The sequence below is a fragment of the Erigeron canadensis genome, chromosome 8, assembly GCF_010389155.1.
Source record: "Erigeron canadensis isolate Cc75 chromosome 8, C_canadensis_v1, whole genome shotgun sequence".
NCBI classification, from domain to species: Eukaryota; Viridiplantae; Streptophyta; class Magnoliopsida; order Asterales; family Asteraceae; genus Erigeron; species Erigeron canadensis.
The window spans coordinates 19,814,473-19,830,674 of record NC_057768.1 but is presented as its reverse complement, the minus strand read 5'-3'; the positions used below and the strand labels follow the sequence as shown (position 1 = coordinate 19,830,674).

At 35.2% G+C, this 16,202-nt stretch overlaps 2 protein-coding genes and 1 long non-coding RNA gene across 5 annotated transcripts; 1 reads left to right on the top strand and 2 right to left on the bottom strand.

Moving 5' to 3' along the window:
* On the bottom strand, nucleotides 1–6,809 carry LOC122611362 (protein WAVE-DAMPENED 2-like). Of its 2 annotated transcripts, XM_043784384.1 has the most exons (9): nucleotides 6,541–6,809; nucleotides 6,072–6,165; nucleotides 5,102–5,390; nucleotides 4,990–5,067; nucleotides 2,163–2,233; nucleotides 1,955–2,045; nucleotides 1,289–1,360; nucleotides 1,050–1,160; nucleotides 1–521 (listed from the first exon to the last, which is right to left on the bottom strand). In XM_043784384.1, the coding sequence occupies exons 3-9, from the start codon at nucleotides 5,384–5,386 to the stop codon at nucleotides 231–233; spliced, it is 999 nt and encodes a 332-aa protein (XP_043640319.1). In that variant the 5' UTR covers nucleotides 5,387–5,390; nucleotides 6,072–6,165; nucleotides 6,541–6,809; the 3' UTR covers nucleotides 1–230. The 2 variants fall into 2 exon arrangements, with proteins under 2 accessions (XP_043640319.1, XP_043640318.1); XM_043784383.1 differs by lacking the exons at nucleotides 6,072–6,165; nucleotides 6,541–6,809 and having other exon boundaries at nucleotides 2,163–2,236; nucleotides 4,990–5,279.
* A 3,316-nt stretch (nucleotides 6,810–10,125) lies between these two features.
* On the top strand, nucleotides 10,126–12,654 carry LOC122578839 (myosin-3-like). Its single transcript, XM_043750886.1, has one exon. It carries the CDS (start codon nucleotides 10,209–10,211, stop codon nucleotides 12,423–12,425), a length of 2,217 nt encoding a protein of 738 aa, XP_043606821.1. The 5' UTR covers nucleotides 10,126–10,208; the 3' UTR covers nucleotides 12,426–12,654.
* Nucleotides 12,655–13,476: 822 nt separating this feature from the next.
* Nucleotides 13,477–15,887, bottom strand: LOC122580464. Of its 2 annotated transcripts, XR_006320799.1 has the most exons (4): nucleotides 15,250–15,887; nucleotides 15,031–15,156; nucleotides 14,745–14,817; nucleotides 13,477–13,962 (listed from the first exon to the last, which is right to left on the bottom strand). It is a non-coding gene; the product is annotated as an uncharacterized LOC122580464 (long non-coding RNA). The 2 variants fall into 2 exon arrangements; XR_006320798.1 differs by lacking the exon at nucleotides 15,250–15,887 and having other exon boundaries at nucleotides 15,031–15,236.
* Nucleotides 15,888–16,202: the final 315 nt, after the last annotated feature.

The window sequence follows — 16,202 nt, the reverse complement described above, 5'->3', positions numbered from 1 at the left end:
TTGAAAGGGAAGAGCAGGAACAAGTGTTACAGAAATTATAATGAAAACCGTTTACATAATTCCTCTGTCTCTCTTCCTCAGTCCCTCTATCTAATATGATATGTACTATTACAAGCAGAAATACACCAGTATAATATAAAATGTTACAGAAACCACAATCGACAACTTCACATAATGGGAACACAGTGGAGTTCAGGAATTTTTTCCCGCTTAAATATAAGTTACCTGAGTCATGACTGAACAGTGATGTCCGAGTTGGTCTCCTTGGACAGTTTAAGTGGCGAACCATTAGGAGTTGTACTAGGCTGTTTGGTGGTGCGATCCTTGGGTTTGCTAATGCCATTGATAGTGCGACCATGAGTCAGCTTGATTGGACTTGAAGTAGCACTTCCTGGTTTATAAGTGCCTATGCTGTGACGCACCCGTGAACATAGAGCCTCTTCATGAGCTGATGAATGTGTAGTATCACCGCAGCTCTTTCTCCGGCTTAACTTGGGTGATTTGGCACGGGTAAGAGGTAACTGACAATCAACAAAGTAGTAGAAGTGAGTGAGCAGCCATAACCATAATTGACTGAGCCTGAGCACAAGACCCTCTAAGTTCAATGAACTTCATGATTAAAAAAAATGAAACTTATTCACAACCTGGTAAATAAAATTGCATATTTATAACATCCAGACAGATATCTAGTTCTTGTACTATTATCTGCCACTGAGTTTTGATTACTATATTATTAAGAAGATATATATGGCCAATATCTTGCCACCAAAATGATTTTCCAACCATAATATATGGAATAGCTGTGGATCGTAGACTCCCTGGCATGAAATGTGCATTTCATAAGCAACAATCCAGGTTACAGTCTCGATAAGTTTTGATTACTATACTATGTCGGCTTGAAAATTTTTTCCCTTCATCTGTCAGTTAAAACTACAAGGCTTAAGGCTAGGTCTAACTTATTACCCCTGGCTACTACTCGCTCCATTTTTTACACTATTGATCTCGGAAACCGGAATCCATGGAGTAGTTTACAAAGAGAAGAAAAATACCTTTTTAAGTTCAACCTTTGGTGGAGGTCCTTGACGGTAAAAACTGGGAACAGGGTTTGCTTTAACCACCATGCTCTTTCTCATCTGCTTTATGGCTTCTTCTTGCTCCTCCTATGGTTAACATTTGCCAAAAGTTCACATAATAATATAAGATAGACCAACATTGACAGTTAACAACAGCAATATAGAAGCTACAATGTAGAACCAACATATACAATTGTGACAATAATGTTAGGTACCTTAGTCCTCGCCTCATACTCCATCCTCTCTGCCTTGAGAGCCTGATGCTTTTGCTCCAGCTTTTCATAAAACTGGAAAAGATATATAAGGCAAAATGCATTATGAGAGAGCAAGAGAGAGAGAGAGAGAGAGGAGATGGGGAAACGATACCCATGCTAAATGAAGTGGGATTCAAACCCATGAATCACTAGCATTTAATACAAAGATGGAATGCTAAGTCATATACTTGAAAATGTATTGATTCAAGTTATGTTTAACTCCAGTGAGTAGTATGGGCCAAATTTCATAAAACGGTCAAAAATGAAACAGGTCAAACATGTCAATCAGGTTGAAAGAAGTCTAATGTGTTACTATAATGTTTTTAACCACTTAAAATTTACTCAAGTAAATTATATACTTGAATGATTTTGTAAAAAAAATTTATACTATAGCTGTAAAATTCAAAAGAAGTTATAATTGTTTGGGTCAACCCAACCAGACATCTCCTTCAAAACTACAGGTTTTCACCCCACACCATGTGGACCCATTTCTCAACCTGCCTAACCCGTGCATTTTTTCCACCATACTTTGATGGAATGACAACCATGATGCAACCAAAGAACTCCATAAGCTATTGATTGGTGGTCATTAAAAATCAAAAAAGTAAGATTCATGTACGAATTTACCTCTTTACGTTGTGCAGCACGTTGGGCACTTTTAAAAGAGGGAGCTACCCCAACTGTTACTCGTGATCTAACTGTTCGTGAGGTTGCAGCACTGTGCATTGCTAAGGATAACACTCAGATGAAGTACACGTATATTGCATATTACATGATAAAACACAAGGAATGAATATTGTATTAACAGACTGAAAACTATCAAAAAAAAGGATACGATGAAGCCACCGACCAATTATCTTCCTCATCATGATATTTTTGTACCCTTGGTGCAGAGAAAGGAGAGCTCTGCTGTTCATGTGTGCAAAAATCATCATGTCAGCATAATCTTCATATAAAATAACTGAATCAACAAGTCAAATGTAAAAAATTACATAGGTCATGATCAAAGATTGAAGTAGACTACAGCTCCCAAAACATGAAGTAACTTGCAAGTCAGTTCTAGAGAACATGCATTTTTCCAGGAATTATGTTATAGAAATGCCACAACACACACATACCTACCAGACTCAAATAAGTAGTTTCTTGTCTACTTAGAATGTCCATAAATAAGGATCCACATGAAAACTATGCAGCATTTTTTTTTTTTTGCTATATCCTTATAGAATGCAAAAAGATTTGAAAATTTTAAGTCATTTAACGGGAATCACAACTTCATAGCTCACCATACTCACCCTACATAAAGTTATGATCTTTTTGTCAGTTCAGTGATAATTAGGGTGTAGTTGTGGGGATTTGATCAAAGATTATCATTTTATATTATATGACCTTTATGTATATACAGACCATAACAAATTGTAGTCACACAAGCTCAAAGGCACTGGTTCTAGAGAGGTATTTGAGTTGCCCCATCAAACATCAAGTTGTGGGTTCTAGTCCCATGGTGAAATACTTGTAATTATGTGGGATGTTGTGAGTAATCGCTTTTCTAGAAAAAATTATAAAAGTTAAACATAATAAAAAGGTAGCTAAACATATATACAAATTTCCTTCAATTATGACCATACTTTTGAAATCTTTACTAACTTGCTTAACAAACAACTCATACAGCGACTTATTTGAACTAGCTGTGCATTTAGAATGGTGTTAAAACTAGTATTTTTCCTGTATTAGATGATTTTTGCCTTGTTAACTACACGATGATATGAAAACTGAAATATAGTAACTTGAAGACTCTTTCTCCTTCGGCAAAGCTAATCCTTCATAACTCAAAACATTACTATTATAGTTATGAACTTATAATGAGTGTCAGTCAAACAAAGCAAAATAAATTAAACTGGTTTGGCAAGAAAGTGACACCCTCTAATGCACGGAAACGTGGTGGAGGCACCGTCCCCCGTACCGGAAACTCGCCGGGGACGGAAACGTGTACGGGGACGGCTGCAAAATGTTTCCAGGCCGTTTCCAGAAATTTGGGGACGTTAATTGACCGTTTCGATAAGTCAAAGGGCGTTTCTTGTACCGTTTCTAATTTAGGGGACGTTTTTTTCAGTGGTGGTGTTGTTAGATATTGGTTACCGAAGTCAGATCTGAAAAAAAAAAAACAAATCGGTTTTAATGGAAAAGCCGGCTAGTCGAAGAGATAATGCACGAGTAGGGACATGGAAGATGATGTATTTTATATTAATATTCGATTTAGACCCCTTAGCTTTTAGAAACTTCATAATTTATTTTATCATTTACACCCCTTGAATTTCAAAAACTTACATAAATATAGTTATTGTTAATTAATTAAATTTTTTGCAATAAACTACTAATAAATTTAATTATTAATTTTTAATTTTAATAACAGTTATTTTAATATGAAAGTTTTAGTTCGGACTTATTTCCTCAAGATATAAATTTGTAATAATTTAATTATTAAATACTAATTGGACTATAAATAAGCCATTTAAATGTATATTTATTTTTTTACAAATGTATATTTACTTTTTTATATGTATTTATTTCCGTACCCGTGTCGTACCCGTTTCTTGATTTTTTGAGTTTTTTCGTTTCTCGTTCCCGTACCCATACCCGTTTCCCGTTCCCGTGCAACATAGGTGACACCACTTATGGCACAATTGCTATATGACAATGTAATCCTCTTGAAACGAATCTACAACAATGACCAAGGATGAGAGATCTATGATGCTTAATCTCTTCATATATATATATATATATATAACTAATAACTGCATAGATTGGGAATGTAAATATTAAAATGTAATCACCCACCAAACAAAATGATAAAAATAATTATATAAAAAACCCATTATTTTTGGTTACCATGCACAAAGTTAAAAATGTAATGATGCTGAACATTTGGACTAGATACACAAAACATTGCTTAAGTACTCTACATATATGTGCTAAATTATAAGTTATAACCTATCCAATGATAAGAGACCTATGATGCTTAACCCCTTCATATACATATTATATAAGTGCAGGGTACATAGATTTGACATGGGCAAAAATTTCAACCATAAAATATTAAATTCTAATCACCCATCATATACAACAATAAAAAATAAAAAATAAAAGAAGCAAATATTTTTGGTTGCAATGCACAAAGTTGATAATATAATGATTGTGAACATTAGACTAAAATGCACAAAACATTGCATAAAAAAATTGAGAGTGTGACTAAATATAAGGGTCTTCATAGGTACACAATTAGACCAAACAAGGACTGTACTGGAACCAGAAAATTATATACAAAAAAGATGGAGAACAAGACTAGTCTAAACCAATTTAGTACCACCATGGTTCCCGTTATGAACCAGGTTGATCCCTAATGAGAGTATGAAACCATAACCATAAAATCGTGGGTTTTATAGTCGGAAAAATATAAGTATATACGAAGTCCTTTTGAATTTAAAGACCACAAAAAATAAAATCTAGAAACTAAAAAAAAAAAAACAAAAAGTTTGTTCTGGTTCCAGGCCAATCCAAAACTGATTTTGTAACCTATTCTAAACCAAGATCAAACCTAATAGCCAGATCAATAGTAGAAATTTAAAGGCAACATCATCAATGGCATAATCAGAGTATATATTCACCTGTGATTGCTTTGTCTTCATCGGGGATTGGAAACTGTTCGTGTCTGATGATATGCGTAAACCAGTAGCGACATTTTTCTTCGAGAGAAGCAGAGCCTGATACTGGGCTAACAGGAGAGCCAAGAGTTTTCTCACTTGATTTTGAAGGTTCGGGTTTTGCAGTGACACCCCCAGGAGAAACACTTTCATAATTGGTACTTTTAACAGCTACTGCATCTTGCTTCTCGGGACTTCTTTCAACATGTGACCCTTCCTCAGCCTTAGTTCTTCTTACGTTAATGCTTTCTCCTGAAGTTTTTGGAGAAACATGATTTGTACCACGAGAGACACCATTAGACCTCACCTTAACAACATTTGACTTATTATCAAAGCGCATATTAGCAACATCCCTGCCCATTACCCTGCAAGAAATGATATACAAAGACTCATCAGAACAACTCACAATCACACTCCTGAATGCTACTGTGATCCAGGCCAGAGCCACAGACACAAAGTTATTAAACTTCAATTTTACTGGTGATTTAAAATTCTCATGATGCACACATCAACTTCATTTAGCTACTTAGGGTAATTCTTTGACTGACATAATCGTGATGTGCGGAGATGAGACACAAAAAAAAAAAAGAATGACATCATGAGTTCCTACATAGTTTTATTGATTACAAAGAGAAATAAAGTAAATATAATAGTAAAACTCTATATGAAAATAGACCAAGAAAGGGTTTAGGTTTAGCCATAATAGCAGAATACATATATGAATCTTGACGAGCCATTTCTTGAATAACCGGTATTGTAGAAAAGTAAATTGGGAATCCTAGAAGTTACAAAGATAGAAAAGTTGGAACATGGCCACCAACCCAAACACAAGCTCCTATATAAGTAATTAGGTATTAACTGCTGAATTAAGCATTAGAAATCAATCCATAACATACTATGTATTCAAGCAAAAGTTGTTTTACAAAACATTAAACAACAATATGAAGCATTGCACTGGTCTAGAATATATGAGAACATAAAAGTACGTTTTCCATTAAAAAAAGAAAAAGTCAATGAGAATATAAACATGAGATTATTAGCATTACTTGGAATATGATGGTTCCAGATTAGGCTGAAATGTCGGTATCTCAGAGAAATGGAGGTGGCTTGTCTACTACCCAACAAGCTTTTAAGCCAACACTGCAAAAAGATGGCCAGGTGGTTAAAATACTCGCAGTAATAACATTGTTACAAAAACCATTTTGTAACCGACAGGAAGAATGGAGCAAATTCCTCTTATAGATGATTTGTTCCAGGGTCGAGAATCGGAATTAAAAAACTCCGATTCGAAACCTAGTAAACTAAAATCCTCCTAACATGCTATATAAATATTACTACTATTAGGTAAGCTGGTATATAGTAATATCCTAAAAACTAGAAGCAAGCAAATTTAATCATAAAAAATTAATTAAAAAAAAAAACAATCAATAGATCAATTGATGTACAGAATTGAAAGCAGGTAAAAATCAAGTAAATTAGGTAGAAATATCTGTGTGTGTGTGTGTATATATATACCTGTAATAATAATGAAGAGAATTAAAAAAGGGTAGGGTCGGATCTGTGAGTAATTAAAACCAAATCTGTTGAGCTCAACTTCAGAAGACCTCGGCCGAGATTTGTTGAAAATGAGAGAAATGAATGATAAAAGAAAGAGGGGGGAGCACGTATGAATTTGGAATCTTAATTAAAACCGTTAATGTTGAAATGGAATTGGTCAATCAAGGCAGCAAATTAAGGTAGGTTGGTAGGTAGGTAGGTATGTTGATGTGTGAGTGTGTGTTTGTGTTTGTGTAGCTAAATTCCTTTCTTTCTTTCTTTTTTGTTTATTGTTAATGGGATGGATTTGTGATTATGACACAACAAACAAAAGTACTCGTAAAAGAAAAGAGAAAAAAAGCATACCTGATGACGTACAACTACCGGTGCCAGAAGTGGTTGATTATTTTGAAGTGGTATTTCATTCATATATTTTGATTAAAAATGGGGACTGCTTAATGCAAACGAGGTGATGGCAACGTGTGGCGGTGGTGACATGTAATTATTAATTTAAAAGTAATTGATGTAAACAGTAGTATAATTATTTTATAGTTAAGTGATGTATTTTTTGTAAATAATTTTTTAAAAGTATTATAGAGATATTAAGTTAAAATATTTAAATTAATGAATAAAGAAGATAGATAGTTTGGATAAATATGGTTGGAAAATATTTTAAAGATATATTAAGTAGGAGATTTAGTGTGTGAATTAAGAATGTGTTAAAAATTAAGGGTATTTTGGGTCAATTATATATAAAACAGCAAGGTTGGATCAAGTAGTTAACACCCTTCATAAAATATTTCCATACAAAGAATTCGGCCACAAAAAAGACATTCGCTTACTCAATATTCACACCAAACAAGGATGGTTACAATGGAAAAAAATTCGGCGACAAGAGTCTTAAGAACCTAACATATTACATCCAATTGTGAACCAAGCACATAATATGATTACATAGTCGGTATAAAAAAGTCTACATCAGCTATAACAAAGTTTAACTAAAAATTAATACAATGAAAAAAAAATCAAAACATCACATTAACAAATATAAAAGAAAAACTCTAAATTAATATAGATGTTAGGTTCCAAATATATTTGATTAAAGCTTTGCAAAGTCAATGATATCATGGATCTTTTTGTCCATGCATATTTGCGTTGCAACCCTTTCACACAATGTACGTTGGATATTGGCGAACTCACCTAAATAGTCTTTCACTAGTAGACATATTGCGATGCCGGTGTCCTCGTGCCTAATCGATGCCCGCTACCGCCTTTACAAAAACCTCCATATATGGTCGTAATCGGCGCTTGCTTCCATTTAGTTGTTGTGAGTTGTGACACTATTGTGGTGCGAGAGTATTGTTATTATGAATAAAATGAAGTGTTGTGTAAGGTCTTTAAGTATGAGGTAATCAAGATGGGTTCGTATCTCACTTCTCACATTTGTTAAGGTTGATTAATTTTTTTAGAGCTTATAGAAGTTATAAGTAGCATCTAAGACAATCATGTAGTTTGAGCAAGAACATGATACGTTATAACTAAAAAAGAAAAATTTGGACTAAAGAATTCATTATCACTCATCAATTGTTTGTTAGATAAAAAAAAGTCAACTAAATAAACCGACACGATTAATCGTCGTGCTTTCGGGCGAATTGGTAAGGAGTTTTCTCCCCATCGCGTATTTGAAATAAGCATTTCTACTTCGAGGGAGTTCTCTAACGCGGATCCAGTTAAAACAACGTATGTTAGACCTCCAATGTCGAACCGCGACACGAAGTTTTCAGCGAAATTCACCTTTCAAAAAAATAAACCGACACGATGCTGGTAATGACATTACTCACTTTTACGTTTCATTGGATTAAAAATCGTTACAAGAGGGTGTGGGAAAATAAATAAATGTTATGTTGTATTACATTAGACTAGGAGGAGTGGAGCATCAAGGGAATGTCCCTCCTCCACTCCACACTTGACATGTGTCCAAGCCCAATCATGAGGGGCATTCCACCCATTTCCTTGGGGTGGGGGAATGCCCCTAGGGGCATTCCCAATATTTTTTATTTTTTATTTTTTGGTTTTATAAATAAATTATATAAAACATTATACTTTTTATTAAATAAAAAAAAAGATACTACTCTTTATTAAATAAAAAACACATCACACTAAAACAACTAGTCCGCGTATTTGGCAAGAATCTTTCGTTTCCTTTCCTCCAAAACATGTCTTTGGTCAGTTGGGAGATACGATAAGTCTGTAGCCAAGAAATTCAATTCATTTGTTTCTAGTTCCGCTCTTTTAATTTTCAGCATCTCTTCGGCTATTTCATCCTTAGATTTGCCCTTACGTGACGTCTCCACACGTGATGACCCTTCGCCTTGTTGACCCGTTAAACTAGAAGTCCGCTCACCATCACTACCATTCAAACCCCAATTTTCCACTACTTCCCAGACGGAAGATGTCCTCAAGAACTGCCATTCTTCAAAGAATACAAAATTTTTTAAATTCGTTGCCTTGTATTTCTTGATAGCAAGACCAACTATTCTATAGTCATACGAATCAGTTTGATAATTCGAACCACTCACTTCTTTGTAAATTCAATCAAATTCTTGAGCAGCATTTCGAATTTTGAACCATTTCCCTGTCAACGAATCGACACTTCGATAGGACGCAGTATTTAAAATACTGTGATATTTTTCTAAAACTCCGGGCCAAAAGAATTTTCGTCTATGATACAAGGCTACAAAAAAAAAGTTAGAAAAACAATAAATTTTTATAAATATGTATGTAAATGTAAACATACAAAAATATACCATAATTGGGGTCTTCGGATATAGCAACTCAAGCTTGACACAAAGCCAATTCTTCATTCTTTCTTCAAGGGATTTGATTTTGGTTTTTTTTTGGCGCATCGGTTTGTTTCTTCCGATGCTTGCGTCTTGTGGGATTTTGTGACGGTGAAGTATAGCTATGTTCAGGTTGTGTTTCTTCGGAATCAGGGTTGTCTGATGATCCAACGTGCATAATAAAAGACTTGTTCAAAGGATTCATTTTTAAAGATAATGTGTATGTGGTTTGGTTATAAAAATTATTGTGGATAGTTTTTTAATCAAATTGATACATACTCGTAATATATAAAAAGGCTTGGCACGCAATTTAAGGGACTTATATGGCAAGTGGCACACCAAACATACCCATGCGCAGGCAAGAAGACAACCAATGAACCGCCGGAGCCTCACGTTCCAAATCCGAATGGGCACGTTAATTAAGAAGGTGGAACGCCCCCCGGGACCGAGAGCGGGCATTCCAGGGGCGTTCCCGGACATTCCACACGAAAAAAGAAAAAGAGAACGGGCTACTCCTCTTAGTCTTAAATAAAAACGTTACAAGACGGTGTGGGAAAATAAATAAATGTTTGAACAACTCACTCACTGGTCAGATGGGCTACACACACTTAACGCCGTGTGACACGTACCCAACCCAAAATTTCATTTTGAAATTCAAAACCCTAAAAAAACCCCTCCCCTCCCTCTCATTCGTTTTCCCATTTTCATCTTATCTCCTATAAATAAAAACCCTAAAAAAATTAGATAAAAAATAAATCTATACATACAAAAAAAATATTTCTATCATATCAGAATCATATCAATCCAATGGCCAAAAAGAAATCAAACCAACAATCTGATAACAATAACAACACAAACACAAACATGGTGGATTCTGAAAAACTTGACAGTTTAAAATCACTCAACACAATGTTGCTTAAGGAAACTGTGGAGCGCCGTCAACAGGTTGACTCTTTGACTAATTTGAATATTTCTCTTGAATCTGAGCTTAATTTATGTAAATCTGATATGGGTTTGTTGAAATCTGAGATGGGTTTGTTAAATGATAAGGCTTTGAGGTTAGAATCTGAGAAAGGGTTAGTTTGTAAGGATTTTGAGGAGAAAATGAGTGATTTGAATGAGAAAGTTTGTGGTTTGGAGAGAGATTTGAGTCGGGTTTTCAACGAAAAGGAGGGTAAGGTATCGGAGATTTTGGTTTTGACGAATAGGGTTAGGGAGCTTGAAAGTGAGGTTGAGGGAGAGAAGGTTAGGTTAGTGAAAGTTTGCGAGGAGAGGGATCGAAAAGTAGGGGAAATGGAGAAGAGGGAGGTTTTGGTTTCGGATGAGTTGAAGAAAGTTAAGGGTGGTTTTGATGAGTTGGTTAAGGAAAAGAAGGCGGTCGAGAAGAAGATGGGGTTGGTGGTTAGTGAAAAGGAAATTGTCGAGAAGAGTTTGGTTGAATCGAAGGCGTTGGTTGAGAAGTTGAAGATGGATGTTGATGGGATTGGGAAAGAGAAGTCGGTGATTGAAGATGAGGTGAAAGTGCTAGAGAAGAAGAAGAGCGAGTTGCAGAAGCGAGTTGATGTTATGAATGGATTGATGCAGAAGCTTCGAGAAGAGGAAGAGTGTTTGGTTAGGAAGGTTGCTGAGTTGGAGAAGCAATGTGTGGCGAGTTTGGAAAAGGAGGCAGAAATGAGTAAGGAAATCGGTGTATTGGTGAAAGAGAGAGTAGGACTTGAAGAGGGTGTTGAAAGGTTGAGTGAAGAGAAGAGTTTGGTTGAGAATGATTTGAACGAGGCATTGAAGAGTTTAAGAAACCAGAATGTTAAGATAGCTCAATTGGAGAAAGAGAAAAAAGAGCTTAGTGATGCAAAGGAACTTGGGGAGAGTGAGATGATTAAACTGAAAGAAGAATCGGAGGAATTTAAGAATACAATTTCTAGCCTTCAAAAGTCTAGCATTGTTCAGGTTGATAAAATTAAGCAACTGCAGTCTGAGGTTAGCGATTATGAAGCTGCATTGGAGCAAGCAACAAAAGAAAGAGATAGTGCGTCAAAGAAAGTTGCTGATTTGGAGAAGAAATGTTTGGCGATTTTGGAAAAGGAGGTGGAAATGAGTATGCAAATTGATGTTTTGGTGAAAGAGAAACAAGAGATCGACGGGGTTGTTGAAAAGTTGAGTCAAGAGAAGAGTTTGGCTGAAAAAGATCTGAATGAGGCTTTGAATCATCTGAGACGCCAGAACATTTCTATAGAACATTTGGTCAAAGAGAAAAAAGAGATAAGTGATGCAAAGAGTATTAGTGAAAATGATATTACCAAGCTTAATGAACAGTTGGAAATTTTCAAGGATACGATTTCTAGCCTTCAAAAATCTAGCATTGTTCAAGTTGCGGAAGTTAAGCAACTGGAGTCTGAGGTTAAGCGTTATGAAGCAGCATTGGAGCAAACAACAAAAGAAAGAAACAGTGCACGAGCCGATTATGATGGGGAGAAACTTAAAGTGAAGAATCTGAATGAAAAGCTTTCTGAAATGCAGAAGACTGTCGAAGAAATGTCCAAGAAGTTATCCAAGATGCAGAAGGACTCTGAAAAAGGCCTTGCAGAAAAGAAGGAATTGGAAAAGGCCCGTGAAGGTTTAGCAAATGAGATTCAGGTGACAAAGAAATCACTTGTTAAAACCCAAAAGGAATACGATGATGTGAAAGCTAAACTAACACTGTCTGAAGCTAACATGGGCCAAATCTTGAAATTGTTGAAGGATGTTTCTTTGATTTGTAACTCAAAGGAATATGATATCATAGCTAATGATCGAGAAACTAAATGTGGGGAGGAAATTAAACATCATGTGAAAGAAGTTGAGGCAATCAAGAAAGCGATCAAGGATAAAGAGAGTAATCTGGATGAAATGAGGAAACAACTTGAGTTGCTTAAAGTTTGTGTTGCAAAAGCTGATAAGGGTAAAAGCATCTGGGCAATGGCTTTTTCAGCAACAACCATGCTAGCTGCTGTTTCTTTGGCATATGTTGCTCGAGGAGGCCACTAATTTGCGTTAATGAAGGATTCTGCTAATCCTAACAGGTTAATGTGCTTTTAGAATGTTGTTAGTTAATGGGTTAATCATATTTTTGAATTTTAACTGAGTTATCACTGCCTTATTGCCTTAATCCATGTTCTTGATTAAGTTGACAATAATTGAGGATGGAAATATTTTATGGCCTTATGACCAAATTGTACTAATTGCAACAAGTTTTGGATAATTTGGCTTACTTGAATATCTTCTGTTGAGTTTTGTCTAAAGTTGCAGACTATGCATATTGCACATATATTATCTAAACTGAACTAGACTACTTGGTTTACTTTTGTGTTTTTGTCATCGAGTTATATATAGAGTCGCTAATGATGAAGAAAACTGTTACATTTATGAAGTGAGCTTGTAAAATCAGTTTGATCTATATATTTGGAGGCTTGGAAGGAAAAGGGATGGTCAGGGTAAGGTTAGTTGCAAACTTCAGCTTATTTTAAGTGCATGTTAAGCGACTGAAAAGATTCAGGCAGTGATAACATGTGTTAAGATCATAAGTAGGATTTAAATTTTAGCATAGGAAAAAGGTTAGCTGTTTGGCTCAACCTGATAACGAAATACTTGCATGAAGTGGAATCAGTTACAAGAGGGGAAGCATATAGAAATGTCAATTTCAAGCATATAATGAACCTATGAATAGAGTACACTTTCACTGAAAACTACATATTCTCTTTCTATATTACCTTTGATTTTGACACATGCTTTAAAATATATAAATTACCACAGCAGCATAGCAGTCTTCTACTTTGCTCAGTAAAAAAATCATAACTTCAAAGTATGCTTAATTTGTTATAACGGATTAACCTAAAATCCCCTTTTTTGTCCTTTTTAGATAGATGTTTGATGTATAAACAAATGAATGCATAAAGGAAATAATGATAGGATTGATCTAGAATAGAATTATAAAAAAGTTCCACTTCGGGCAACGTTAAACCAGTTTGGCCTTACGTAATATTAGTTGATGACCGATTTGAGTTGGGTAATGTTGAATGATACCGAAGATGTACTGCAGTCAAGTGTGTGTGTTATTTCTCACATGTTCAACCACTTAAGGATCAACCAAATTGACATGTTGGATAAAACTAAATTTCATTACTACTTTACATTTGTCTAAACCAGTTGGATATATAAAAGTATCTAGTTAAATGACAATTATACAGAGGAAAACCTCTTGGCTTGGAAATATCAATGTCAATCAACATGAAACATCCACCAATCTTTGCCCCATGGGATTAGTATCTGACTGACTGCAGTGTGACTCCTGGTTTACTTTCACTAAAGCCTTCTCCAGATTTTGTTTAGGAACAAGCTTGTTCGACTTTCGTGATTAGTCTTATCAAAGGTTCATCAAGATGTACATTTGTAATATTAATTTCGAGATCTATGCCTCTATAGCTTCATCCGGATACACAGTTTCCGTTTAAAGACTTGTAATGTTCAATTTTGTAGTCTTGCTAGCTATGATTGTTTTTAAGGGCGATATTTGCACTTTAATTCACTGCAATGGCAAAAAGAGAGTTCAATGTATTAAGATCAGTGTCATTGTATTTGCAACTTTGAGGTTTCAATGTTTCATGCTCAGGTAAGGAACAAGTATCAGCATATTGCAACATTATTGTAACACAAATAGGACTTTCTGCCTCCTCATTTGTATTTCAATCAGATCTCATTTGAGACTGTAATCCCCAACCCTGGCCTCATCCTCAATTCCCCATTGGGGTTTTAAGTCATCGCCGTCCATCTTCGAGCAGGTTGCATTGTCACCCCCCCCCCCCCCCCCCCCCCTTTTCCTCTCTTTCTCTCTTCCCTTACCCTTTAAAGTTGTGTACAAACCCTTTCACCAACTTCATGAAAGTATTATATATGAATGTATAACTACGTGGTGTGGGGAAGAGAGTCAGATGCAAATGAAAAACAACTGATAGTGGCATCTTATTTATATTAGGGCTGCCAAAAGCAACTTGATCTTGTACAGTACGCCATTGGACCTTCTGAAGTGTTTATTTTGCAGGACAAGAAAAAGAAATTTAGATGCAAAAAGTTCAAAAACATGAAATGATAGTCTACACATCACATTACAATTGCAATGTTTTATCGAGCACATAGTTTAAAAAAATTGCCCCAAGGTTTTTAACCTCAGACTAGAAACGAACTGGAATATGACAAATTAGGAGATTTTTATCGACCCAAATCATAATAATCTGTTTTTTGTAATGATTCTATTTATTTTAAGATCTTTGAAAACAAGGGAGCAGTAAACAACTAATTAAACAAACTTACTGGATCCTGAATTCTGAAGTAAAAGAAATTTTTTGCTTAAATACTCGTAGCTTCTTTCCCTTGTTGCTTGTACCTAAATATCAGTACCATCAGATGAAATTGCATTTTTTTATTTGTAGATTGTAATTTAGATACAAATTTATATCATACTGAAAAATCAAAATCAATTTAGAAAAAAGTAATAACTTAACCTAAACCGTAACTGAGATTACCGGTTCTCACCAGTTACCCAACCTCCCAAGCCCACCGATTTTGCCACCTACAGAATTGTCAAAACAAAACTCACCCATATCCAAGATCAATCCAGTCATGTTTGTGCAGACACGTGTTCACTCTCGAGTCTCGAGAGCCATTTGATGTTTAATGATGAAACCAACAGGGTTTTCAACCCAAGGAGGAAGCCGAACAGAATCTGCAAACAGGGGAATTACATTACGAACAGCAGATTACAAACTTAAAACCAAGAAGAGAAACATAGACAGGATAAATAATTTGAACTTGATACCTAATTTATCTCCATGTTTGTACCAACATCAATTGAGTTCTCATTGTCAAGATCTCTGAAAGATAAACAATTCAGGAACCTTTAACATGATGGAAAGCAAGAATGTATCCAGCCAAGTTAAAGAGACTGCAAAAGAAAGAACCACTACTACATAGAATCATCAACAAATGATGGGAAATCCCAAGCCAGGGTATGACAGGATAGTTAACACTCGAGTATTTTTCATGCAAACTTTTTCAGCCGATCATCATTTAATGCTCCAATGGGCTGCAATATAGTATGGTCAGATGGTGAGTTGAAATTCTGCAGTTCTAGTTACAAAATGACATACAAGTACTCCTTTTCTGTTTCATGACAAGTTCAAGCCATTCTCATAAAAATGGGCAAATTTGGATCTCTGCTGGTTCATACAGGTATACAATTTACTATTGATCTGCTTTCCTAAAAAAAGATACAGTACATTTTACTAATTTATCTAAAGTTACCAAAATCAAATAAGTCTCTGAAGTTATTTTAATTGTTCTTGCATACTCTTCTGATTTAAGTATACACTCTATATGCTAAGAACCTACCCGTATCTGTATTTGGTAAAGAGTTCTTGAAAAAATATAATGATCACTATGATACAGCCACTCTAATCGATGGAAAACGTACTTATGCAGGTAAAGCAGCTACTACACATTCGATATAATGAAAATGTACGTGTCACGGTGAAGTAGTTTGACTTTCGTGTAATTTATGAACACATATCTGTTCTGGTATCTATAATTTTGCAAACAACAATGTGCAGGCCTTGAATTCTTCAAAGCACTACTTACATCGACCTCATCAGAGGAGCAATTTGTTGAGAACTGTTGTATCAGGTACTTACATGAACACAACTCACTAGAGGTAACAATATTCGTCCATTTGACAGGATAAATGAGTTACAGAAAAAATAGCAGGGAATTGAA